General features: G+C 44.4%; 1 protein-coding gene across 1 annotated transcript; it reads right to left on the bottom strand.

Annotated features, from left to right (window-relative positions):
* Positions 1-131: 131 nt before the first annotated feature.
* Positions 132-27,271, bottom strand: SLC25A42 (solute carrier family 25 member 42). Its single transcript, XM_066636143.1, has 8 exons — positions 27,177-27,271; positions 14,170-14,295; positions 13,694-13,805; positions 10,747-10,772; positions 9,510-9,676; positions 8,402-8,518; positions 4,065-4,216; positions 132-3,713 (listed from the first exon to the last, which is right to left on the bottom strand). The coding sequence occupies exons 2-8, from the start codon at positions 14,254-14,256 to the stop codon at positions 3,388-3,390; spliced, it is 987 nt and encodes a 328-aa protein (XP_066492240.1). The 5' UTR covers positions 14,257-14,295; positions 27,177-27,271; the 3' UTR covers positions 132-3,387.

Raw genomic sequence — 27,271 nt, 5'->3', positions numbered from 1 at the left:
CTTGCTTCTGTCTGCATGCTCCTAGAAGGCTTACCCATTTTTCTCCCCACAGTTTCCTCTAAGACTCCAGCAGCTATTCAACAGAACGACTGTTCTGGACCTGCATGACCACACAGCAAAGAGACCAAAAATACACCAGAACATAATCTTTTATTAATATAACTCCTCTCTTGGCACAGATCTTTAAAGTATCTTACTATAAACTTTTTATATATAAAAGCGGAGGGTCCTGTGTCATATCACACCCCCAAGACACTTCAGATTCCAGGAGAGCCACGGTAGCTGATTTTCTCAGAGGCACATTTACATGGGTGTGTTTTGTGCATAAGATTGTCTAAGGCAAGGGTCACCTTGTAATATGCAGCCACTGTTGCAGAAGTAGTGCACTGACCAGCTAGGCTGATAGTCTTGACTCTCCAATGGTGCTTTTCAAGCCATGTTTTCACTCCAGAAGCTTGTTGATCAGCAAAATTAGACAAGTTTCCCATTTTCACCTGCTGAGTTCAAGGAATAGTCTGTTTATACAGAGCATCAAGCCTAGTGCTGTGTGACCCGAGCATGCACCCAAGTACTTTGTAATGTACTGTGGTTTTATGGCTGAAGCATAAGGTTTTTCTGTCTGCCAAGTCAATGTGTTAAGGGTTTCCTAATGGTATACAGTTTGAGAGCAATTACCACCTCATGAGGTGTTATGATAGCGCAGGAAGTGCTTTCTGCAAGGATCAATCTGGTAAGGAATGCAGTTTGGTTATGATCTGTTATGGAATCAGGGATCATAGTACATTCAAATGTGTAACTCTCTCAGTATACCAACACTAGAGCCACTGGCCTGTTGTTGCAGCATGAACACCCTCAAACACAGGTGATCCCTGCCCCTTCCACTATGAGTGTACATTGCTGTTCCTGATGCTGTCATTCAGGACAGCCCATCTCTTTCTTGCCAAGGAAGAAAACCACCTAGAATCAGTCACTCCAGTAAATCCCCAGCAATCCATATCCTGTTTAAGAGGGGGAACCATACCCACAATGTCCTGGGAGATTGTCTGATTCAAAGGTGGGGAGGAATACATCAGGGAGCAAACATACGGCCTCCAGTATGAAGAACCCCACTCCATGATTGGTTCTAACCCATTAGAAAAATTTTAGAAGCCCATGTCTAGAAACTCACTGCCAAGGCTTTAAGTTAAGAGGACAATGCTGGGGTAGGACACTAGAGTCTTCTCTAGCAGATGTTCTCATCCCCCAAAAAATTCTGCTTACAAAATCCCAATTCCCAAGCAAGCACTCTTCCAAGAAAAATAGTTATACCATGCCCACATTAGGACTCGATATTCATTTACAAATTTTGTATGCAGGTGGATGCACAAGGGAAGTGCTCAGAGTGTAGAGGGGAAACAGGGCAAAGAATTTAAACCAAGTTTTTTTAAATAGAGCCCAAAATCTAAGTTGTATGCTAAAATACAGTGCAACCTGGGAATCTTGGGTTGTATTAAAGACTTGGTGGTGATGGGTCTAAGACTGCAGAACATACACTCCTGCCATCCCTACTCTACTCACAGTGTAACATTCCCATGACAACTGCTTATGGCACAGAAGATGCCCAGAATTACAAAGTTTGGCGGCAAGGTAATCAACTCCAAGCCCTGCACAAAGAAACAAAAGCACAAGTTCCCACTGCTATGAGACATTCAAAGGGAGCCAGGAACGGGTCTTTACCTGGTCTGGGTTCCCAATTCAAATTTTTGGACCAAAATACTGTACACATGCTACAGCAGATTTCTTTCTACTTGCCTTCAGGGTGCACTTGGTCCCCCAGAATGACCACTGGCAAATGCAGGTGACACCCCCCCTTCACCATTGCTGTTCATGATGCTGTCATTGAGGGGAGCCCATCTATCATTACCAACCTTCTTGCCAAGGAGGAAAGCCACCTAAAATCAGTTACTCCACAAAATCCCCAGCAATCCATGTCTTAGGCTGAAACCCAATCATCTAGGCACTTAAAGCCATAGGATACTTCCTTCTCAGTCCTCTATAATTAACTTTTTCTCAGTGGCTGAAAGAGTAGATAGTATATCAGTTTCCCAAGTTACAGACAGCTGCATCAGTGCTTTTGCAGGTCACAGGTGTGACAGTGCAAGGTTGGCAAAAGCCTGCTATTTTGACCTAGGTACTTCCGGAAGGGAACTGTTATGCATGTTGGAAACAGTGTAATACTGAAAGAACAAAAATGTCAATGATTTAAGCATACTCCTATGCATTACAGGAGAGGTGTGGAGGGAGCTCAAACCCCTTCACTTTTGGGGTTTGACCTCCTAGACCTCCTGTTTTTAGAAGATAGGAGAGGGCACAACTTGGTTAAATTGGGGTGGACTTCTTGGATTTCATTTAAAGGCCCCCTCATCTTTCACCCTATAATTCATGGACTACTTGAGTTGCCTTTTAACACTGTGCACCACTAAAACTCCCCCCAAAGCACCATCTTCCACAGAAGGTCAAACCTTCAAAATTTAAAATCTTTATTTAGTTAAATGCAGCTCTGAAAAAACCATTAACACTGTTGATTTAAATCCAGTTTTAGAAAACACACACATAGGCTTCCTGGGGTCACTGCAAGAGGAATCCAAGATCAAGTGATCTCTTCCTTCACTCACACCCACAGAAAGTTTCTGTCTTTGGCTTCTCCTCTCCAAGCTGCCAGGCTCTTCCAGGAGGTTAAGGTATATGTGCAAAAGGGCAGGGTTTTTTAAAAAGGGGAAGGTCTCCCATCCAGGCAATTCCAGGCATTGGAAACCAAGCCAGTTACTTAAAATATTTATACATACACACAGGGGAAGCACAAGACAGACACATTAATAACTCCAGATAAGTCAAGTTTCAAGAACATATACAGACTATGCTGGATCAAGAATGGCTGACTTGAATTTGGCAAGGGGTGGCTGCAAATGATGACCAAGAATGTACAACTGCTGCCTTCTAGGGTTTCTAGTTGTTTTAAGAACAGTGAGGAAGAGTAATTCCTTCTCAGAAGGAATCCAAAGAATCTGGTGCCACTTTCGTAAGATGGTTGGAAGACAATGCTGGAAGTGACTCCGATGTTTCTGGACAAATCCACCACACAGAAATGGAGCAGACAGCCACTGTTAAGGGTATGTATCTAAGATGGTTCTTGTAGGTCACTCACATCCTAATGTAAGAAACCCTTCTCTGGATTTTTTCCAGGCGCGGTTGTGCAGAATAAAGAGGAGGAACGTCAGTCCACATTTGCCAACACTCCCATGAGGATTATTATGGTAACAATGGTTATGTGGAACCTCCATGGTCAGTTGCAGTCACTCTCCAATTATCACTCTCCTTTCCATGAGGGATCTGGGAGAAGGTTTGCCACTACCTCTCCACATTCACACTGCCCTCCCACTTGCGAAGCAGAATCTGTGTAAGGTCGAAGGTCGTGAAGCTGATTCCCACAGCAACGGGGCCTTTCACCCAGTTCATGCTGAGCCCCTTGTACAAGCCACGGACGAGTCCCTCTTCCCGGATAATCTCTCTCATGGTGTGGATGATGGACCCGTATGAGTGTCCCATCGCACCTGCTGTCTGCATTCGTCGGCGTACAACATCTAAGGGGTAGGAGGCCGACTGCCCAATTAGGCCTGCGCAGGCCCCAAAAACAAGCCGTTCTACAGGATACGGCTGACTCCTCCCACTGTGTTCTGGAGAAGGGGAGAAAATCACTACAGATAAATAAAGCAGTATATGACTATTAGTAATGATGGTCACATGGAGCCTCTATGTTCAGTAGCAGTCTCTCCCCAACTGCCAGTTGCTGGGAAATAGGCAAAAGTGGACAGGCTCGCACACAAGCAGGATGTGAAGGAATCCAGATGATTCCTGTGGTAAACAGGACGCTGGACTAGATAAACCCATTGTCTGATCAAGTTCTTTTGATGGAGGTCTAACAGCTATTAGCTTCAAGACCAGAACATCCAAGTATGGAGGCATTCAACCACCAATTACAACACCACTGATTTTAAAAGGTTGTTTTAAAAACATGTTGTGCTCACCTGCATGCAACTTCTTCAGCGTCTCATACGTGAAAAAGCTCAGCCCAGCATAAGGGATCACCCCCAAGATGGTGGGCCTAAAACCTCGGTACAGGGTCCTCAGCCCTTCCTCCCGGGATATTCGCATGAAGACATGGATGATGCTGCTATACCTGTCAGAAAGTAGAGAAAAATTACATTGCATCTTTCCTGTACTACCAAGTTTCTTGGAAAAACTACTGCAAACGGTAGAGCCATGACTCTGTGTGCAAGAGGGCCCAAGTTTCATCCTTGGTTAGACAAGACTCTTCTCTCATTCTTGCCTTCAAAACCCCCCATGGCCTTGTTCCTCCTTCTCACTCTGCTCTCATATCCTGAAACATCCCTGTCTGTGGCTTTTTATTTGTATTTGTTAGTTTACATGTGTACATGGCACTGGGTGCATGCCAAATGTACATGACCTTTGGGGCAAGAGTCCTGGGGCGAGGTCCTAGGGAAGGCTACAATCTAGGTTTGTACAAGCGCTCCACATTAGATAGCTGGCTTTGGAGTAAGCTGGCTTGCCTTTATTGGAAGAATTCCATGACTGGCTATACCTTGCTTGCACTGCACATTTGAACTTGCAGACAAAAGCACAAAAGCCAGATCTCAAGAGCTCCTGACTTGGAGCAAATGATGTCATTAGCAACTCAAAAGGAGGGTCCCCAACACTAGCTGTCCTCACCAACTTCATAGCTAAATCTAATCAAGAAGCGCATGTTACCCGAGAACATTGCCTCCTCAGCAAATGGAGAGTTTGTTACCATGCCTTCAGCAGGGTGCAAAAGGACAGACACAAGAGACCATCTTGAGCCAGGGATGAGGGCCACCAAGATATAAGAGAAAGATCTTCAATAGCTTCATCCCACAAAAGCTCCCTATGAGAGTTTAAGGTATAAAAAGTTCAGCCACAGGCCCCTTGTGTTCTGCATTTATCTGCCTACCTTGCAGATGATATGTTTATTCATTTTATTTGTTGATGCTCTGTTGAGCACCTCCATTCCCTCTGCCACCAAGGATACAAGAGAAAGATCTCACAGATGTAGCACACATTTGGATGTAAAACCCACATTGGTTCTTATCTGCAAGCTCCCCCTCCTCCAGAATAAACCACGTACCCATTTCATTTCTTAATCTGCAAGTTCGGAATCTTCCACACAAGTTTTGAACATCTGGTTGGCAGCTCCTTCACACCCCATCAAGGCGTGGTAGCTGGGGCAATAAGTCCTGACCCCCCCAAGCTATGTCACTGGAAAGGACTAACATGGCTCTTCCCACCAATAAACCTTCCAATTGGAGTACATGCATGGTTGTAGATCCAGGTGGATTGAAACTCAGATAATAATAATAATAATAATAATAATACAGGTATTTATATACCACCTTTCTTGGTCGTCAGATTTCCCCTCAGACTTTAATTCAAGGCGGTTTACATAGGCAGGCAATACTAAATCCAATAGGGATTTATACAATTGAAGACGGTTCTGTCTTTCAAGAACCACAACATTTCAGATGGATCTTTTATGATCTGGTATCACATTTTGGCCTCCATTTTCCTCCCACACAGGCTGACAGCGGCCAAAGAGCAGGTGGAATAACTCAGCATAACTTGGCTAGGCTTGTCAGCTGCTTCAAGGTCTCGCCGTTCACGGTACCGGTGGCCTCGAACTGGCAACCTTCGGATGTTATCTTCAGGCAAACGGAGGCTCTACCCTCTAGACCAGACTGCCTGCCCACTGATGTAATTTCCCATAAAATAACTATATGCCTGGTGCAGGAGTAAGAATTAGTCTATTTTTTAAACTGTTTTAAGGAAAGACCAAAGATCAGTTCCAAGTTTCCTACAAACGGCTCCTCTTAACCAATCCATTATGCTCCAAGGGTGGAAGGCTACACATTTCGCAGATGCTCTCTCATGTCTTTGGAGGCACAGGGCATGGGTTAAGAGTAATCAAACGGTGTGAAATGCATGCTCTTCCTGCACTAGTGAATGGAGTGATATTTCTCAGCCTGCAGAGGGGTTCACTGCTTGCCTGTACAACTGGCTCAGGCTACAGAACTGCAACACCATATATTTTCAGTGTGGCTGCAACTTGAGTATTACCTCCTTTCTCACTTCCCTTCCTCCATTGCAAAACCCCCAGTTTTTCAGTTCTAGTTCCCCCAGGTAACACTTTGATTTCCTTACATCCTGCTCCCTCTTTTTCTCCCATCTTTGTACCATTACGCACTCCCTTCTCCTTGTAAGGATTTCCTCCTTTTTACACCTAGGAACTTCTTATGTTTATGGCATATGAAGTTGCCTTTTATTTGTGATTTTGCCCTTCCCATTGTTGTATTCTGATGAACCTTCAATTTAATAGACTTAATAGGAAGGAATGTCCATTAATACCAGAAGCCCATTAAATCCAGATGCATTTCTGAACAATGCACATGCCGCATGTCAACACATGAGTAAAATAAGACTAGTTTTAAAGAAACAGACATCTGTTAATCAAGGGTTCACTGTATTATCTCCATAATAAAAAGTTCTTTACTCTTGCACTTTAACCTCATCTCCCTCTTTCATGTGTTATTCTGTGGAATTCTGTCAATGGCAAATAGATTTGAATCCTGCACCCAAAATGGATTTCCCCAAATGCACATTACTAGGCATGCTAAAAAGATAGTCTTGTAGCACCTTAACTCCTTTCTTTCAGCACAAGCTTTACTGAAGTGGACTGTAGCTCATAAAAGCCAATGCTAAGATGAATTAGTTCACCTTTAAAAGTGCTATAAAAGACTAGCTGTTTGTAAATGTAACAGCCCAACTTGAATACCCTTCTTGAAAAGCTAAATATAAAGAGAACTTTTTAGAGCTTTACTACATACATACCACACCCCTCTAAGCTGCCACTCAAATTTAACCTTGCAAACTGAAGTGTGAAATCCCATAGGTGGAGGCTGCAATGAAGGGCACAATGCCAAGACATCACTCCCATATTGCAGAAGGCGAGATCACTAGGTCAAGTCAAGAAACATGTTCAACAGGCAGAAGGGTATGACCTTTCAGATTCACAGAAAATTTTGCACTTTAAAGGACAACGCATCAAGGGCACTACACGATCCTTTTCAAAAGTTCCAATGTCCCAGTATTCTATATATTTCAGTATTTTTCAAAGATCACTGGAAAGACACACACAGTCAGTCAAAGGCCCAATGTCACAAGGTAACTATTTTTAGCCATAGTCACTCAGCGTGTGGCCCGGAGATCTACACTATTTAAAGCACTGGCAATTGCCCCAGAGTTGCATTTGCAGCTTTGGGGGAGGGTAAAATGAGGAAAAAATGATGCAAGTTCACCAATTGCTCAGTTAGCCAGGTCTATACTGCAGGACTGGCCACTTCATTTTTGAGCTCTCTCAAGGATTCTTCATATGCACATATTGGTATAAAAATCTCTCCCCCATCTTTGCTTCACATGAACTGAGAGAATGCACCAGAGGCACCCAACAGTCTCCCTGTGGTTGTACAGTGAAGTGAGTCTCTGATGGGGAAGAATATATTTAAAGCCCTCAATGACCTGGACTCCACATACCCAGAGGAGCTTCTTCTGTTAGATGTTCTCACTCACCCAAAAGTTTCCAACTTCCTCATATCTCTACCCAGTGGCATACCTGAAGGGGGCAAGGGAGACAAATGCCCTGGGTGCCAGGCTGGAGGCAGCATTGTGCCACCATCCACTCCTACCCCACGGCATCCCCGCCTGACTCAGGACCTTCCAAAGTTTTGCCCAGAGGCATTCTGAGGGACAAGGAAGCAGTACACTGCCTTCCTGGCTCCCCAGAAGGGAGGCAGGGGGTGGCAGCCTGCAGTTTTGACCCCAGGCGCTACCAGGGCCAGGACTGCCACCATTTCTACCACTTATACTGGGACTGCTTTTGCAATATCTCTGTAATGCCACACCTCTCAACTTCAAATCACAGCCCCTCTTTTCTATGAAGACTTTTGCACAGCCCCATAGTCTCCACACCCCTCTGCAACTGAAAAGATTGCATATTCTTCCCATTCATCCCTGCCTCTCTCCCCCTTTTGTGTCATTTTCTAGATAGTAAGACCGCTGGGGCAAAGACTTGTTCTAATTCTCCAAAAACCGTCATATACAGGGTGACCCAAAAGTAGGTGGACAGTAAATGATAACATTTATTCCACCTACTGGCCACCTACTTTTCAGTCACCCTGTATATAGATGGTGCAATAACCATATTAATATTGAACAAACTAGTTAAACAAAAAGCATCACTAGAAAGATCTCTGCTGCATCGTCAGTAACCACTCACATTTCCTTTGGCGTCACTGCCATCCGTGCACGGACCAAGTCCAAGGGGTATGTCAAGGTAGCTGCTGTTGTGCCTGCAAGTGAGCCTGCCAAGAACCTAGGCAATGGGGTTAGAGCCCTGAAAAGAGGAACAAGATAAGATGCAGTTATCCCCAGCATTTCTGCTAAAGACAGAAATACAGGAAAATCTCAATTTAACAGATTTTGGAAACAACTGATACCTTCTGCTTCACTAAAAGTTAGTCATACACATTTTATGCACGCATATCTCCACTGACTCCAATGCATTCAGGTTTGACTTCTATAAAAGACATCCCTTCTGCCAGTAGTCCATTAAATTAAGAGTTCACTGTAATCTACTTGCTACATAAAGTTAATTTTGGCCAGAGCTAGCTCCAGAGTCTAGCTAGCTCAAGAGTCAGCTGCAGGCTTTCCAAGTCCCATGTTAATCCTGAGACATGTAAAAACAAGGCCTCTAAAACATATACAGAATGCTTTTTCTTCATAGGCGGCCTCAAATTGAAAGGGAAGAGGGTTCCAAGTTGTAGCTCTAAAAGAGAACTCTCGTTTCATATACTTGCGAAATTGACATCACTCATTCTTAAAGATTCCTGCTGCAAGCGTGTGGGGAAGTTCTCAACCTTTGCGAACAAGATAGTCTGCAATGGGAATCAAGAAGTGACCCCCTAACAGTCTCTGAACCACAGCAGCTACTGAGCTGTGCCCCAGTCAGAACATCCACTCTGCATGCGGAAAGGGCCCAGGCTCAATCCTGGATATCTCTAGTTAAAAGGATCACAGCAGCAGGACTGAGAAGGGACCCTCTCTTCCCAAGGCCTTGAAGAGCTACTCCCAGCATACCAATGGTAGTCTGATTCAGTTGAAGGCAACTTCGTGTGCAAGCCAACACAGCAATTAAGGGCCACGAACATACCAGACAATCCAAGTTCCTTGTCAGAGACCACCTTATTGGGCTTTAAAGGCCAATAGTCCAATTCAACAGAAGCACCACTCTTTGGTCCCAGTACTTTTCATCACAGCAAACCACCCCCTTCCCATCTCCAGCCAAGAGACTCATTGAGAAGGTCCCAATCTCCACAGCCTCTTACTTTCCCTGGAAGCCATAGTAGCTGCCCAACAGCTGCTTGTATTCCTCATGCGCGCAAAACTGGATGGCAGCGTATGGGATCACCCGGACCATTGTGGCAGAATTCCCACGCCACAGGCTGAAGAAGCCTTCATTGAGGTAGGTGCGGTAGATCAGACGATAAGCCTCCTGAGTAGAGCAGAGCACAGTGGGTGATAAGACACAGGCTTGGAAGACTGGACATCAGCAAGCAGCACTAATTTATGTTGTCAGCTGCCACAGGATGTGGTGATGATCACAAGCTTAGAGGGCTTTGAAAGGGAACTAGATGTACTCGTGGACTATGAGAGATTTATCAATGACTATTAAGTAAACAGAACATCCATATTTAGAGGTTGACCACCTTCAAACAGTTGCTGGGGCAGGACAAGGCCTCTTCAGTTGCAATGCCCACTTTGCAACAACCTCTGCTGTGGAATATGCAGTAGCTCTCCTACTTCAGTCACCAGATTTAGGTCCCAATCCTATGATACTGGTAGAGGGCCAACAATGGAAGACATGCAGAGCCAGTGGAGAGGCCAGTGCCATTTGGTGCTGGGCCTCTGCACCAGTAGGACATAGAAGAGAAGCGCTGGCCAGTGAGTGTCCCTGCTGGGTGGTAAGAAGGCTTTTTGGGGTGGAGGCAGAAGTTGGGAGGGGGACAAAACTGAGTAGAGGGAAAGATGACTAATCAGGCCCAGGAGGGGGATGGGGATGGCAGCAGAGGCTGCCACTGAATCCTATCCCCCAACCCAAGCTGCGGAGCCTGACACAGGTCCCCTTGGTTCTGCACCAGCTCAGGAACTGGTGCAGACCCAAGAAGATCTATTGGGACCAGCAGAGTTCAACACAGTTCTCAGGTGGCTGCTCTGGCCCCATGGAATACAGCAGCAACTATTTCAGTGCCACTGTACCATACCACACCAGGGCAGTATAGGATTGGCCTGTAATACTTATTTCTACTTGTTTTTTGCAGCCAGGGCAGTAAACATACAATTTGATCCCCTCGTGGGAACAGATTCTGCTGGTTGATGATCTAGATCCAATGATTTATAGTAATCTAGGGTTTTTTTGTTAGCCAATTGAGTCATGTGGCTAGAACAGCAGTTTAAAAAGTTTGTTAAGCAAGCTTTCAGACCACAACCTGGGACCAATTCCATGAGATTCAACACTCGGTCAGTCATAAAACTGAGTCAAGGAAGAGCCACATTTTGCCTTACCTTGGCAGAAAATCGGTTTGAAGACACTGAAAAAGAGAACAGCCACAACCACATAAGCATCAGGGCTTAGAACCCAGACAGCTAAGATAACTGACATAAGTGTGAAAGAGAAAACAAATGAAATGCATTGGGGAACTGCTTGTTTCAGATTACGGAATATGGGAATTACAACATGCAATGGAACTCACATGTATTTAAATTTCTGTGACCAAGTTGCTAATACATTTTTAAAAACTTTAACATAGACTAAAACACAGAAGAAAGGTACTTCATGCAGATTAGAGCCCTGTTCAAATCCTTTTCAGTTTAGGATTGGGGCTACAACATTCAAATTGACTAAAAACACTTCTAGATGACTAAAAAGATGCCCCAGTAAATTGGGCAATTTATAAGCTTACATCTCTAATTGTTGCTTTGTTAGATTGTTTTTGCTGCTTGTTAGGTTTTTTGTTACTGTCTGAACTGTTTTTTATAAACCACATTGGATCGCCTGGGGAAAAGACAAGGCACAAATTTAAAATAGGTTCTGAAACTGTATGTGGAAAGCTCCATCTTACGTAGAAGAAGCATTCCCCTTTCCTATAATACAGGAGGGAATGCCTCTATCAAATGGCACCTGTTACAGCACATGCATGAATAAATCCAATCCACTGAAATGGGTTGTATCCAGAGAAAATGAATCCTGACAAAGCATCATGGAATTGGAACTCAACAAGTTGCAACAAACTTGTGTCACTTGTTTCCAGTAGAGCCCAGTCAGAATTTACTTTGTTAGGATATACGCCAGTCTGCTTTTACTTCATAACTATTATTTTACAGGTTGGCCCTTTTCATCCATGGATTCTGTACCCGCCAATTTGATTATTTGCCAATTACGAGTCCGAGGAGTGGTCCATCCTGGACCCTCCAAACATGACCAGAGCAGAGCTTTGGAGGGTGTTCTGAGAGTTGGGGAGGCTGCACACAGTCTCCCCAAACCTCAGAATGCCTTCTACAGGTACTTCTGGAGGAAACCAGAAGTGACATTTTTATGCCCTTATAAGGCATTCCAAGAGTTGAAGAGGCCACATGCAGCCTATCCATGGATAGGCAGGCTCAGCTTGTACTTGTAAATACTGTTGAAACTCAGCCCTGAACTTTCCCCACCACTCCAAATCACCCTACTCCTCCAAATCACCCTACTCCAAGTTCTAGGAATTTTTTGTTCCCAAAAATGTTCCCTCCATCTTCATCTCAGCTCAACGCTGCCTGACCCCAAATTATTCCAAGTCAAAGATTTTTTTTTTTTAAACCAGGCCAATCCTGTAAAATCTCAAGAGTACTATCTCCAATCTACACTACAGTCTCTTCAAAATTGTCTGAAGACTAGATTGAAATTTTGATCTCTTCCCACAGAAGTCCACCACATTAATCTTCCTGTTCCATCTAATCTTCTCTTCCCACCATGTCAATTTTCTTAGTAGGTTTGCTGCTAAGCTCTTTTGGCAGTTCAGAGGCACAACCCAAAAGTTACCCAAAAAAGGAAGGCTCCTTTTCCATCCTCTCCATAGTGCAGCTTTTCCAAAACTGTACTTTTAAAGTCCAAAATGAAAGGATCTTGCATGGCCTAGATCCTATGAAATTCTTCAATACAACTGATTGTCGAGATTGTCGTAATGCAGTAGAGATTGTGCACAAGTCAAGAGCTTCTGTGTCACACAGACACTCATGAAACCCAGCAAGTTCCCTACTGAATAGTGCTGAGCCACCCAGAACTAATTCTCAGTGCAGCAGTAAATCTGAATAGGTTCAGACAAATCACCCAAATGAACCATGATCATGAATGAACTTAAGGAATTAGTGGACTTATCTACTCCCTCTCCTCCCATTTTTTGCACCTGGAGAAGGAAAGCAAAAGCTTTAAGTTTAACTTGAAAATAAGCCACAGTTCCACATCTCATCTGAATAGCTTTCACTCTCTCAAAACCTGTCCTATGTCTTGAATGTAGTACTTCAAGATTTGGGTGCAGGCTGTATAACACAATAGACATTGCTACAAAAGGTAACTTTTAAATGCACTGCAGGTAGAAAGTTAGTGTGTAAAGGAGAAAGCTAGGCTACAGTCCTTCTCTCTGCACACAAAACAAGCCAATCAGTGAATGTTTGTTTTGTACACAACAGCAGTCTCCTCCTGGTGCAGATCATCTATAGCAGTGGTTCTCAAAACTGGTGGGTCGTGATCCACCAGTTCACGTAACACTTCCCCCGTCACTTTAAGGGGCGGGGGGAGGGAGGCAGCAATGCTATTACGTTTTGCAGGAGGTGCTTTGCGCCCGCTTCTTTTGCGGGTTCCAAGCATCAGGGAGCACTGTGCACCTCCTGCAGCCTGCTGCAGCCCAGCATCATGCAAAGTAAGGCACAAGCACCCCCCCTCACCCCCCTTCGCGACATGATCCTGGGGATCACGTTGCTGCCCTAGCCCCTCCCACACAAGAACTTACTGAGGGAGTAAAGCTCCCTCAAAGTCTGAGAAACCCTGATCTACAGGCCTGTGTTAGAACAGACAAAAGAAAATATTTCTTTAATCAGCGTGTGGTTGGTCTGTGGAACTCTTTGCCACAGGATGTGGTGATGGCGACTGGCCTGGACGCCTTTAAAAGGAGATTGGAAAAGGGGATTGGAGGAAAAATCCATTACGGGGCACAAGCCATGATGTGTATGTGCAACCTCCTGATTTTAGAAATGGGTTATGTCAGAATGCCAGATGCAAGGGAGGGCACCAGGATGAGGTCTCTTGTTATCTGGTTTGCTCCCTGGGGCATTTGGTGGGCCGCTGTGAGATACAGGAAGCTGGACTAGATGGGCCTATGGCCTGATCCAGTGGGGCTGTTCTTATGTTCTTATGTGTCTGGGGCAGAGAAGTGAGAATACCTCCACCCCCAATTCTCCTCAAAACTCCCAGAAATACCTTGAAAGATTATTTTCGTCCTGTCCAATGGAGCCACAGCTGTTTTGGCCACAGCACCAGCAAATGCACCAGACATCAGGGAGTTGAATACGTTTGTGCTTTTTTGGTCACCCTGGAGGAGAGAGATGGTCTTGAGTTGGAGGAGAAAAGTTGGAACAGCACCAACAGCCAAGAAACCCATGAGGCTCTAAAACCCCACCCACCCACCTCCATGAGTGATTTGGTCACCTGTGACAAGTCAAAATTGGCTCCAAGCAACTATATAAGGGGGTAAAAGTTTTTGAATGGGAACATATGAAGCTGCCTTCTATCAAGTCAGACCTTCACAACATCTAACGCAGTATTATCAAGAGTTTCAAGATTTCAAGCCCTAGCTAGAAACTGAGGATCCTTTACATGCAAAATGGGGGGAGAAGCAGAAATCTAGTAGACTATGGAACACCTTCCCCCATGGAAAAGTTGCAGTTCCCACTTACTTCCGGCAAAACTTGTCCATGGAGTCCAGGCTCAGCATCTTTCAGTTTTAAACCTACTTGACCTTCCGTCGCTCGACCATTACCCATACCAGGCACAGTGACTAACTAGGAAGAGTATCAGGCCTTCTGTGGAGTAAAACACATACATACATCTCCTTGATAAACAGAAGAACCCAGGGGAAAGAGAGAAGAGGATGGAAGCTCTTTGATCCAGTCACTAGTTTATCTTGCTTTGTGGCAAGGGGTTGAACCACATTGCTTTTCTGCTGCCTTCTATCCCTGATCTCTGTTTCCATTCTAGTTTATTTCTGGCTATGAGGGATTTGGGATGAGTAACTCCAGCATTACAGCTGTTATCTGACATCCCACCATCCAGAATGCACAGTGTTTCCTATCCTCTCCATGGTGTTGAGTTCAAGGACAAAGACAGACACTGGATTTCACAAGCTACAGCATAGCAATAAGGAATTTCCCCCTTTCTGAACTAATTCTACTTCATATTCACACCCTGAAATTTAGGAGTTGAGGGGTGTGGGTGCCAAATAATCTGAAACTTTCTCCTCTCCACCCCACCCCAAGAAAAGCTGGGAGTGAGCCAAACCATTAAACATTAGGATGCAGTTCCATTTTGGTTTCATCTGTATTTTTTAAACTCTAATTCAATCGTTTGGAAACAAGTTTAGACAGTTTGATATACAGAGTGGCCACAAAGTCTTTATGCATGAGAATGCGTGGATTTGAAACTGAAGCCATTTAAGCCTGCATATGGAGTTTGTAGCCACCTAATATGCATCTATTCTAGTTCAAGCTCTTGTTTTCAAAGCAACTATGAAATAACTATGCACTGCCTAATGTATGCTATGCTTTAGCTGTTCCCTACTTCCAAGGCACCTCTTACAAAAGAACCTTAACAAAGGAGAATTCAGGGGGCACACAGTGGGGTGGAACAGGTCTGGATGGTGAGCCACATGAACTGTACTCATGAGTGTTAGTCTACTCAGAATTTTTTGCAAAGCACAGGGTTCTGCTGAGGAATACCTGAACATTTTTATCAGACTGCTGCATGGAGATGCTGGGTCTCTCAGGAAGGTGCAGGGGCCCAGCACTGACATCATCTGATAATGCGAAAAATTACCTTTTTAATGTGATTACCAAGGTAACCTCCCCTTTCAAGCCTTGGGATCTCCACCTAAGTAGGAAAGAACCCATCAGCAGGGTACCTGACCAAAGGCCCTTTTAAACCTGGAACCAGCCTCATCGACAAACAGGTCAACATGGAAAAAGAACCTCCCAAACATTTGAAAACCACCAATTTCAATGCACAAATTTCCTGCAACAGTACTTGGAATGACCCAACAACAAGACAGATACTTGGAAAGCATTCAGTTTCGCTTTCTGTAAGTTCTAGGGTGACAATAGTATTCCGCCTCCCCACCCACTATCAACACTTTTAGGACTGCCTTTTGAAGTACTGTACCCATTACATGTTTCAACTTCAAAATTAGCTCAGTAAGAAAGAGAAACTAGAGAGATGTAGGTGAGAGTTGAACACCCTGAAGTGACAAAGCATCTGCTTGTAAGATAACAATCACTGCTTTGCTTACTAAGTTTTAATTCTCTTTTTCAACTCATGCCAAGCCCAGATCTAATCTCAAACTTTACAATTTTTTCAGAGATGCTTACGAGACTCTGCAGCCTGCCATGGCATCGTCCCCCTTGCCCACAAAGACAGGCTGCATTGCCTCTCGAAACTGTAAAACTAAATCCAAAACAGAACACAGAGAGAAAAAACTCATTCTCATTCTAACCTCTGGGAAGGATTGCCAGCATTTGGCGAAGCACCCAGAAGTTCACAGCTCACAAATGGCTCAAGGAAACCATCCAACAACTTTGGGAGATGCCAAGACTCTTAAAGCCCTTAAAGGATTGACAAAGCAGCCACTGTTTTTCCAGTCCACACGTTTACTGCAATGATTGCCTGGGGGTGGGTAGGGTTATATGTCACCCCTAAAAGATTAAACAAGCATACAAGGACTTGGGGGAAAAATAAAATGAATTTCACAGATGGGCTACTGCATTTAAGAACTTGATGGTATGTGTGTGTCTGTAAAAACAAGCGTGCATAGAAGAAATAAACCTGATCGCATACGTTTTTAACATTTGCTTCTGTCAATTCCCCACCCCACCCTCTGAGAAACGGAATTTGCCTGTTTGAACTGGAATGCTGCACAATGGTCATGCCCTTCCAGGTTTTATGGATAAGCACACAGATGCTCTCATGTCTTTGCACCACCCTTATTTTACAACAAAGAGCATTGCCAAGACCCTTCATCCCTCCTCCCCCGTTATACACCGTTGAAAGTTCTTCTCTGCCAACTTTGTATTTATTTGCTTCATGACAGTTTGTCCTGCACCAATTTGAAAAGCCAAAATAAAAGGAAGAAAAAAATGTTTGTCCATGAGATTCAGAGCTGTACTAGAAAAACAGGATTGGCTGACAATACATGAATCAACAGTCAAAAATGAACCTGAAACCTGAAGCAGCACACACATGGTTTCACAAGGGATAGGAGGGCCACAACCAATTCTTAGCCAGGGCATTCACAAGACCAAAACCACCCCAAGTTGGTGCAACAAGCTGGGAAGTATTCAGTTCAAATCTCACATGTGCATTTACCCTGGTTTATCATTGGAAGCATTTGATGCTTTGTCAAGGGATCACCTGCTTGCCTGGCTAGGTGTGACTGCAAGGACTAAGATTCTGGATTAGTACAAGTACTCAGAGAAAGTACACAATAAGCTGCATTAATGTTGTATTTTCAACTTGCCTTTTAACCTGTGCGAGACCCCTGCTCATTGTCTTTCCCTCCTCTTCCTTATATAGCAGGGAATGCTTCTAATGTCCCCACCTCCTCACGCACAGAGGGAATACATCTTCCAGGATGGCACTCGCCACTTGCCATTTTTATACATACTTGTATTACATATATCCCCCCCCCCAATTTCAAAGTTTGCTGACAAATCAACCATGACACACTAAAAGCCAAAAATGCCTAAGTGTCCCTTGCTGGTTGCTCAGATGTGTTTCACTCACCACTGGTAACCAGGCAAGTGACAATCTGCAAATCAGTACTATTATTGTAACACCAACAGGAATGGATCCTAGACAACTTTTTAAAAGACTCAGCATGCCTTCTAAAGGCACATGAGGCAAATCTCCAAAAAAAGCATAGCCATAAGCCATTTGGAATCTGCTGGAGTCTCCAATAAGCATACAATAGGCTCAGCATCAGACCCAAAAGCATAAGATAGGAATTTGCAAGTAAAAACAAGCAGACAACCAATTTAATTCTGAAAAAGGAAAGGACTTAAATCATTCATGGGCAGGAAGAAAGGTGTCTAGTCACACATTTCATTTCACAGCAATCGCATCTCAAGTCTAGGTGGAGTCAAGGATCCTGATGGGAGAAGGAACCTGGTAGAAGATAGGAAGATGGCAGGAAAGGGATTATAGCAGCTCAATGCATGTCAGGGCGCAACAGAAAAGGGCATTTCTGTCATTTCAGATGATGTGACCATGGAACATTCTCAAGCGAAGGAGGCTTGTTTACAACCAGAAAATTATTCATAGACAGAATCTGGCATGGGGCTCTGAATCCAACTTCCCAAGAATCTTACCTTTCACTTTACTCACACTCACTTCACTGCTGCCAACAAAGAGGCCCTGCCACAAACCTCAGCTGAAGATGTACCAGGGAACAAAGCCCCTAATTCCCATCCAAGGCCTTGGCCAGGACCATGGAGGAGTCGACATTTACAAATTGAACCTATCACAATTAGTAAGGGAACATAAAATGTTGAGGTTCAATTTGAGAAGGAAGACTTAAGAGTTCACTTTGAGCACTGAAGGCAACTAATTACATTTAGTGTAAAGAAAAGGCCTTTTGCACACCTGGGAAGTAGCAACACAGGCAGGAACCGCCCTTCATAGGGGATAGGGTAGGAACCACCCTTTGTAGGGGGAAAAATTTACCACATCCAGCCTGTTCACTGCTTGTCTGAAATTGGCAAGCATGGGGGTGAAGAAAACCCCAAATTCTGATCTTTCTATATTTAACAAAAAGCATGACTAACTCACACCTTTTGTCACGCTGAACTTGGTGAACAAGAACCCCTGAAGTGACAATGCCATGCACCTGGAAGGGGTGACTCACAGTAGTTTAATTTTTTTTTCACACACATGGATCAAAAAACAGATTGGACCATTTCCTTCTTTTTTGCAAGCCACCCAAAGAGGACTGGGAGGAAAGGTTATGCACACACAGTGACAGATTCAGCAGGGCTCCAGCCAGCAGCCTCATGGGTCAGGAATCAATTCTGAGCACCACCAGAGCCCCAAGCAGGGAAGAGGAATTGCAACAGTTTTGAACCTGGTTGTTACTGTCAGTGCCCAGAATTCTCATGGCCATCACGTGGCATCAAGAAACCAATCCTAGGCCACTGCCAGGAAGAACACTGCCTGGGCTCGGTCAGAGGCAACTCCAGAATGACCCCAGATCACCCACCTGCTACAAATACTTCCATGTACTTAATTTATAGTCCAGTTTCTAACCCCACTTTCCCATCTAAACAAGAGGGATCCAAACTAAGAGCATAAAACAAAACTGCTAAATTACTTGGAAATCACATACAACTTACTTGGAAATCACATACATATCTGTGCACTTAACACTTTCTCCCCACCACCATCAGAGATCTGTATGGTTGGAAATGGTCCTATCTTACCATTTACAAGGCTGTTTGGTTTTTTTTGCAAGATTAATCAATCTTGTTTTGTATGCCTCAGAGATGTGCCAAAGTTTGCAAGTGGTTCCTGTGGTTCTCACCAGCACAGAAGGCAGTAGATTGCAGTACCAAGAACTGCAAACGCAAATTAACTAAGGATTGCAAACACAATTTACCTTCCTAGTTGCCAATTCCGCAACTCCAGTTACTAGAGAGTTTTATTATCTGTTTCAGGTGGTTAGGCCTCTTCAGATTTCTTTTCCAACTGTCCAAGAAGAGACTGAAGTTGGCTCTCCAAGTTTTTCCTTAAAACCAGCTATTTTCCAGACCCTTTCCCCAGCAGCAAAGAGCTTTGATGGCTGAACAAACTTGTCTTTTGCCTCATCGTCCTCAGAAGTTACCTGGTTGACAACTGTAAAGATAAGCCCAAATGGATTCCAAGTTGCTGTTCCAGCAACTGTTGCCTCTTTTCTCCCCTTGGAAAAACTCAGAGGTTGCAATGTCTTCCAAACTTCTGATAGCCAAAGGACACTTCAGTTTTGCAAAAACTGAAGAGTGAATAACAGAATGAAGAAATGGAAGTAGGATAACTAAGAACTTCAGAGCAGCCCATCCATCCACTCACTCTCTCTCTCTGTGCAAGTCACCAATTTAGACACACCTCCCAACAATGCAAAATGTTATGCAGCTGTAAATGCCAGTTGCAACATCTACTGCCACTTCAGCTGCATAAACTGGCAGGGAGTATGTTGGCCACTGTCAATCAGAACCATCTATGCCAGATGCTGGTGCAAGTGAATAATTCCCCATTCAAAAGAATGACTTCATAAATTAGATAACATTCAAATTACTAGTCTTGAATGAAAAAAGACAAAGAATGGATGTTGATAGAATATAATGATTCCTGTTTGTTCATTTTTGCAATGTTGATTTACAAATTTTTCCATGGATTGTGAAATTTACATATCTTGATTTCCAAAACAGATTGATGTCTTAACAGTTCAAGTCCTGGATCTCCAAGTCCTGGTGTGTTTCAGATACTGACAACAGGCTAATTCTTCCTAGAAGTTTTTCCTACTACATTCATTTGGGGGATCTTCCCCCAGTACTGATCTTATCTAATTGCCCATGCCTGGCATCCTTCAGTCTCGGAAGACTACGGTATCGTGCTCCGAATGGTGGTTCTGGGACAGAGTGTCCTCTCCAGTGCGCGAAGCCTGGGTAAGGTAGATATGGAGGATAGACTGTTACCCACGCAGCAAATCTCCCCCTCTCCACGTCGCTAAAATGGTCCAATGGAAAGGCAGAAGCCAATACAGTTGGTTCCAGCGGCATCGCAGGAGTTGCCAGAACATGACTGTGTCCAGCCATGAACTGCCTCAGGGACTCCGGCTCCAGATTTTGCCTCGAGGTTGACTGCTGAAGCCTTTTCCATAACTGGATGTAGCCACAAGGCAGTGGAGGGTTGGGATCAGACTTTTCCTTCTCTCAGATGAGCTGCCTTCCCAGGCTAAGGAGTCCCATCTACCCGGTGGCTGTTTAGTTGCCTCTTACGACAAGTACAGCCAAACTGAGGGCCTATTCTTATCCCCAGCCCCCAGGGGAATGGGGAATAATCTGAACTTGAAACCTAACGTGTTTCAAGCCTAACCACTTGAAACAGATCATAATTGCCCATAGGGCAGGGGGATCCTGTCTAAGTTCAAATCAATTCCGTCTGGATTCTGAACATGCAATGTCCATCCGCCAAGGCTCTCTAAATAAATATTTTATTATCCTTATAAGACATTTCTTACCCACCCCTGCAATACTTTTGTATTACAGTTTAAACTGTTAGACAGCATTAAGGCTTGGGGCCTCTTTTGCCTGGAAAACAGATTTTAAAACTAAAAATTCTAACAAATAAGGGAAACACTTAAATACAGCTACCATCCCTCAACAAGGTTGCTGAATAAAGAAACCACTGGTAGGAAAGTGATGCTTAAGGTTTTATAGTAAAACAGATGAAGTCCTTAAATGTGGAAAATAGATGCTGACCTCAACCACCTTGAGAGTCAAACATAAGACTGTAAAGTAATTTGGACTCAGGAGTTGTGCACTTCACAGGAAAACAAGGAGCATCTTGGGGAAAAATATTTTCAATCTCTAGGCACAGGCATTAGGAATACAAAACTGCCATTCAGAACACACACACACACACACACAAAATAACGGGGGGGGGGGAGCCAGAGCTATGAATCAGCAAATCAAATTTTGCCTGTACCAAGAACTCACTGTCCTTAAGAAAACCGCTCTTTCAGCCTCGGTCTTCCCCATCTGCAGTATGAAGGAAATTATACAGTGCCACTTGTGTTACTTTATATACAGAAGGATAGGTTCCTGACCCAAGAGGCATACAATCTATATTTCAGCACAGTAGAAAAGACAAAGTGAGAGATGAAGCCATGGATATAGCAACTACATGGGTATGTCAAAGACTTGGTAGAAAAGGGGAAGGTATGAAAAAGAAAGTGAAGAAATATCAAACAGGACTGAGATGTGGAAGACAGAGGACTGGGGACAGGGATAATATTAGAAACAAGCAGCAGAAGGCTGAGAAAAAAATCTATATACCACTTTAGAATCTCAAAAACTTTCACAGCAGAGTAAGATTCATCTACCTTACAAAGTTGCTGTAAGGATGACACGGTTACTTATGAACTACTATATTTAAGTTTTTAAACAATATTTTAAGTAATTGTGAGGCTTAGTGCAAAATGGGACTTATGTCTACACTCATAAATTGTTTTGAACAGTGGTAAATGTCAAGTATGTGCAGTTGTTTTACCATGCGGAAAGCTATGAGGGAAGGATACAGCAGTTCAACCGTGGCCCAGTACTATTGGCCCAGTAATGTCTATGTTCTGTTTTCTTCATTCCACATCACATGAGAGGCAAAGTGGAAAACTCTGCTCAACGTGGAAAAGCCCTTTGGCTCAACTATACATACAAAAAAGCAAAGCTTCTGGGACAACAGTCTGTTTAACCTTTAGACCCTCTGGAAATCTCAGCATCACCAGTTTCAGATGGCTGGGGGCATTCACACAGTAAACAGCCTCTGGGAAATATTTCACACAGAGACACAACCTAGAAAAAACATCCTCAGTCATAAGTTCAGGACAATTAGACACAATAAGAAAGCTCACTTTCAAATTTGATGGAAAGACAAGTTCACAGATTGAGAACTGACCTGCTGAAATCTAATAATGTTACCCAACTGGATGCTAAATTAGAAGGGGGGCTTCTTGCCAAGGGAGAACAGAAAGAAAAGAAAATAGATCTGTTCCACTCTTAAGACTTCTCTTAACAAAGAACCACTGTTCAGTTCATCACAAACACAACTGGCAACAATCATTCCCTGAACTGAAACTTATCACAAATATAACACATACTCCCTTTAAATACATGAGAGGCATGCTTCCAGAACTTCTGGTATAGTGGAGCATATTTCTCTGAACCAATTCTGTGAATTCCACCTTTGTATATTTGTTTAGAACTGTGTTCTGGGCAGGCTTCCCAAGTGGACAGAGGCAAATCTGGAGTAGTGACTCATTCAGGTACAGAAGAAACAGGCTGAGCCAAGACTGGATCGTTTTGTGCACAATCACAACTGATGCCATGACGGTAGGAAAACCCACGCATCCACCCGCAGTAAAGGAAAGAATTGGAAGGTAGCAAAGCCAGATCCATGAATCATATAGAGTTACAGCAGGCAGCCTTGTCCAGGCTCAGAGGACGTTTTCATACATTTGTCATAGCATACAACAAATGTTAATAGAAGACCAGTGGGCAGCATCTGTTCTGCATGCAAAAAGTTTCCAGCTCTACCAGTTAAAACAATATTGGATAACAGGTGATGGGAGAATTATCTCTGCCCAACAACCTTGGAGAGGGAGGGAGAAGCAATGCTAACTTGTACAGATCAATTATTTTATTCACTATAGGGCAGTGGTTCCCAAACTGTGCCGTGATGAACTCACAGGGGTGCCACAAAGTCCCCAGCAGCCTCTTCTTTCTGGCTCTCCCAGGCACCGCTACCTTGGATCATGCGAGATCTTGTGCTACTCTTATGAGATCTCATGCAATCCAAGGTGGTGGCATCCATCTTCCTGGCTCTCTTGGGAGCTGCCATCTTGGATCACAGAAGAACTTGCACAATACAAGATGGCAGCGCCTGGGAGAGAGAAAAAGGAGCGTTTTTCTTAAAGGCTGCTGCGAAGAAGGGTGCAATGACCATGGTGAGTTTGGGATCTGCTGATAGAGGGTATTCCATATCCAGGCTCCTCAGTGCCACCTATGCCAGCCAAAATAGCCTTTGCATCTCATCTAGCGGGGCTCTACTTGCATCTTTGGGACAGATTGCTAAATGGAACCTCCATGTCCAGAAGCAACCTCTCTGAACACCAACTAGGTACAAGGTTGCTTTCATACTCCACTTGTAAGCTTCCCAGAGTCATCTAGTCAGCCACTGCTAGAAGCAGATGCTAAAATAGATGGACCTTTGGTCCACTCTTTGCAGAGCTCTTCTTATCACTTTACAAACAAGCTAATAATACACAACAAAAATGCAAGTTAAACCAGTGTTTTCATAACAATGCAACAGAGCCTCCATGCTCAGGGGCAGCATACCTGTGCAGAGTTATGCTGCCCCTGAGCATGGAGGTTCTGCTGCATTGTTATGAAAACATTGATTTATGTTTTCATAAAGAGCAGATGTTGAAGACACACTGGTGAAGCCTATTGCTCACACACTGAGGATTCCAGAGATGTTAGATGGGCCCCAGAGGCGCTTTGTGCCTGATCCTCCTTCATCCTCCCAGCTCCCATAGCATTTGGGAGCCACACTGATTGTTCCCATGCAGGGGCAGGATGGCAACCTTATGGGGTCTCATTTAATGTGGGGTAATTATCCCAGTAATCCCACCATAACCCTGCTCATGCCTCACTTAGGTGCTTGTCAGGCACATTTGCTGACAACTGAAAATATTTTGGTCTGATCCAACAACGTCTTTCATGAATCTGGAGCCCCAGATTCAAAATCTCAGGTCAGGCTTATGACTCCTGTCCCACCAGAAACATTAAAATACATTCAGGTTTTGTTCTGCTAAAGCAGTAATTGTGCTGCTGCCTTTTATGCTTTTGCTGTTTTTACATGGTTTTATTGTCCTTTTTTTAAATTAAATTATACTGAGGGTGGGTTATTCTAACTATACGGAGAAGAGAATAACCCACCCTCAATCTAGGGCGAGTATAACTTTTAGACAGCCTTGTGAAATTAAAACAAGTAGCTGTTAATAGTAATGAAGTTCAGCAGCAGAAGCCAGAGCACAGAGAGAGAAGTGTGATCTACTCTTTAAAAGAGATGCATATGTCCCATCCATCAGCAAATGGAGAAAGTGACCAGATTTATTAGACAGACACTGCCCTCCCCCCATCCATCTGCCCTAGAAAGGCCAACAACCACCTCCATTCTGGGAACACAGATGCTGGGCAGAGATTTGTGGGACTTCAGCAAACACAGTCCTAAATAGCAGGAAAAGAAACATCTGTCAAGGATAAAATGCTTATTCCAAGATGGCTACTGTTTGGTTTGGCTACTGTAATTGCTCTCAATTTGCACTTTGTAGTACTGTAGGATCCAATTTCACCCTTGCCAATACTACTATAGCCTTTGCAACCTAAGGTCTGTCCCTCAGAGGTTAACCAGTATTATTTCCCAAGAGCAGTAATGAGAGTTGTTTGAACAGATTTCATACTGACAACAGGGGGAGGAAAGGTTATATCTCTTATCTTACTAGCCCTCCAGGGAAAAAACCCACCTTAATCACCCTGTAACAGATATAACAAGTCCTCTTGTGCACACTCCAAGACATCTTGGAGAAAAAGACAATGGAAACAATGTCAACCCTGTGGAGAGTAAACTTCGCTACACAGATGTCTTCAAACAAAAATATAAGGGTTGACCTAGCCCAGTGCTATTCACTCCAATTTCCTGACAACTTTAAGGACTGTGGCCAGAGAAAAGCCTTTCCCAAACCCATGACCCTTTTAACAGAAAAATGAAGCACTGAACCTGGGACATTCTGACTGCAAAGCAGGCACTTCACTACTGAGCCACAGGCCCTGATTATTAAAGGGCTTATACAGAGTCAGACCTATTGGTCTGTCTAGCCCTGTACTGCCCCCTCTAACTGGCAGCAGGTCTCAGGCTCATCTCCTGCAAGCAAAGTAAAGTACAAGCATACATGAAGCATACCAGGCCACAGCATTGGTTCATCCAGTCTAGCACAGTATGCACCAACAAGCTTTTAGACAGGCATCTCTCCCAGATCTGCTGAAGTCCTTTTTTCAACTGGAGATTCAGTTTGGGGCCTTTAACACTGAAACATTCTCTAGCTCAGTTATAAATCCTGTCCACAACACATGAAGCTGCTTTCTAGAGTCAGGCCATTGGTTCCCCTAGCGCAGTGGTTCCCAGCCTTGGGTACATGTACCCTGAGGGGTAGATGCCAGGACTTTTAGGGGGTACCTGAAATAGAACTGAATAATAGAAGAAAAAGACAGGTCTGCATTAGAATGCCTTGTGGAGCTGGCATTCAAATCCCTCACAGAGCTAATATGAGGGGTGCAATTTATGGAAATGGGCTGTCAAGGGGTACACAAGTGAAAGTGTTAGGAACAACTGATTCCTTCCCATATCCTTTTAGTTTGTAGGGGCTGCAAACCCTTGAAGATGAACTGCCAGCCCATAGATCTCTTTTCTTTTTAAAATCAGTGTGAATAAGGTGCTTATCCTCAAGGAAGAGAACTCTAGACAACCTCTTTCAGATAGTTTTTGTTTAGGAGATGGGAAATTTCCATGCCTACATTCCCACATATAAGAGCAGCAATTGACCCATTAGTTCCCCAACTCTTTCAACTCTATACCTCACTTTCCTCCAGCAGCTAGTGGGGAAGAGACAGATTCTACAGTTCAAGGACTGAACAAAGAAAGGAAGGGGGAGGCTTAGTGGGAAGGGATTAAGTAAAAAGGAGGATTATATATTTGCTTACTGTTCTGCCCCCAAAGAATGGGGGGGGGGGCTTTTGGCCTCTGGAGAACCAAAGCCCTTCTCTGCCCAGCCACCTACATAGTTTGTTCACCTCCAGTTGGGACAGTACTTCATCTGCCCTTGAAAGGGGTGGTGGTGCTCTCACCACATGACAGCATCTGAAAATTAGGGGGAATGCATCTGCACCTTCCCCCCCCCTTTTTCTCTCCCTGTTACTGCAAAGGGGAAATAAAACCACACACCTCTTTCAAGCCAAGGGACGGTTAACCTTTAGCTTTTTCCCTTGTTAGACAGTTAACCTTTAGTCTTCCCCCCCTAAGTGGGAGGGGAGTCACCTTTTCTCTATCCTTGCCCCACCACTGACAACAGGCAGGAAGAAATTAACCTTTTCATTGCTCTCTCATTCAAGCCAACCAAGACAGGATTAACCATTTCAAGTCCTCCTCTGCTTGACAGGGGCTAATCCTTCCCTCTTCCTTTAACAAGGAGGGGCCCTAGCTGTTGCCTCTTCAAGCACAGCTGGGGGAGAGCCATTAATCTTCAGCCCCCCCATTCCTCCCCCCAAGGCTTGGGGCAGAGCCATTGGACTTGCACTCCCTCAAATAAGGGACCTCCCAACTTTTCTTTCCTACCCCCTCCAAAGAAGGGGGGAATAACTCAGCCTCTGTCAGTTCTGTGGGGGGAGGAAATAATCATTCCCCCCCAAGAACAGGATACTAACTTTAAGCCCCCCCCAAAGGGTGGGGTTGACCTTGTGCCTCACCCACCTTCTAGTAAGGGCAACAAGCAGCTCTTGGGGGGAGAAGTTAACCCTCTAACCCCTGGACAAGCAGAAATTAACAGCCTACCTCAGGTGTGAGGCTGTTAATTTCTGGTCGTCCAGGACGTTAAAGGGTTAATTTTGTCCCCCCCAGGTGCTTGCTGTGCCCCCCAGGTGTGAGGAGGGGCAAGAGGCCATTCAGGCAAGGGAGGACAGGACTCACCTGTCTCCAGGGAGAGGGTGTAAGAGCCCCTCCCTGCCCACCTCAACCGTTTCAGGGCTCCCCCTCCACCCTCTCCCTTCAGCTGAGGGGCAACAGCTGCGCACCGAGCATGCGCGCAGCCCACCACTACCACCCCCCCAGGACTCACCCCCTCCCCTCAGACTTGAGGTGCGCGCTCACTCCTCCAGCAGCTGCTCTTCTGCCTGGCTTCTGTCACCTCGAGGATCCTCCTGCGAGGCCACG

Source organism: Tiliqua scincoides, chromosome 8 (genome assembly GCF_035046505.1).
Source record: "Tiliqua scincoides isolate rTilSci1 chromosome 8, rTilSci1.hap2, whole genome shotgun sequence".
NCBI classification, from domain to species: Eukaryota; Metazoa; Chordata; class Lepidosauria; order Squamata; family Scincidae; genus Tiliqua; species Tiliqua scincoides.
This window is presented reverse-complemented; position numbering and strand designations above follow the sequence as displayed.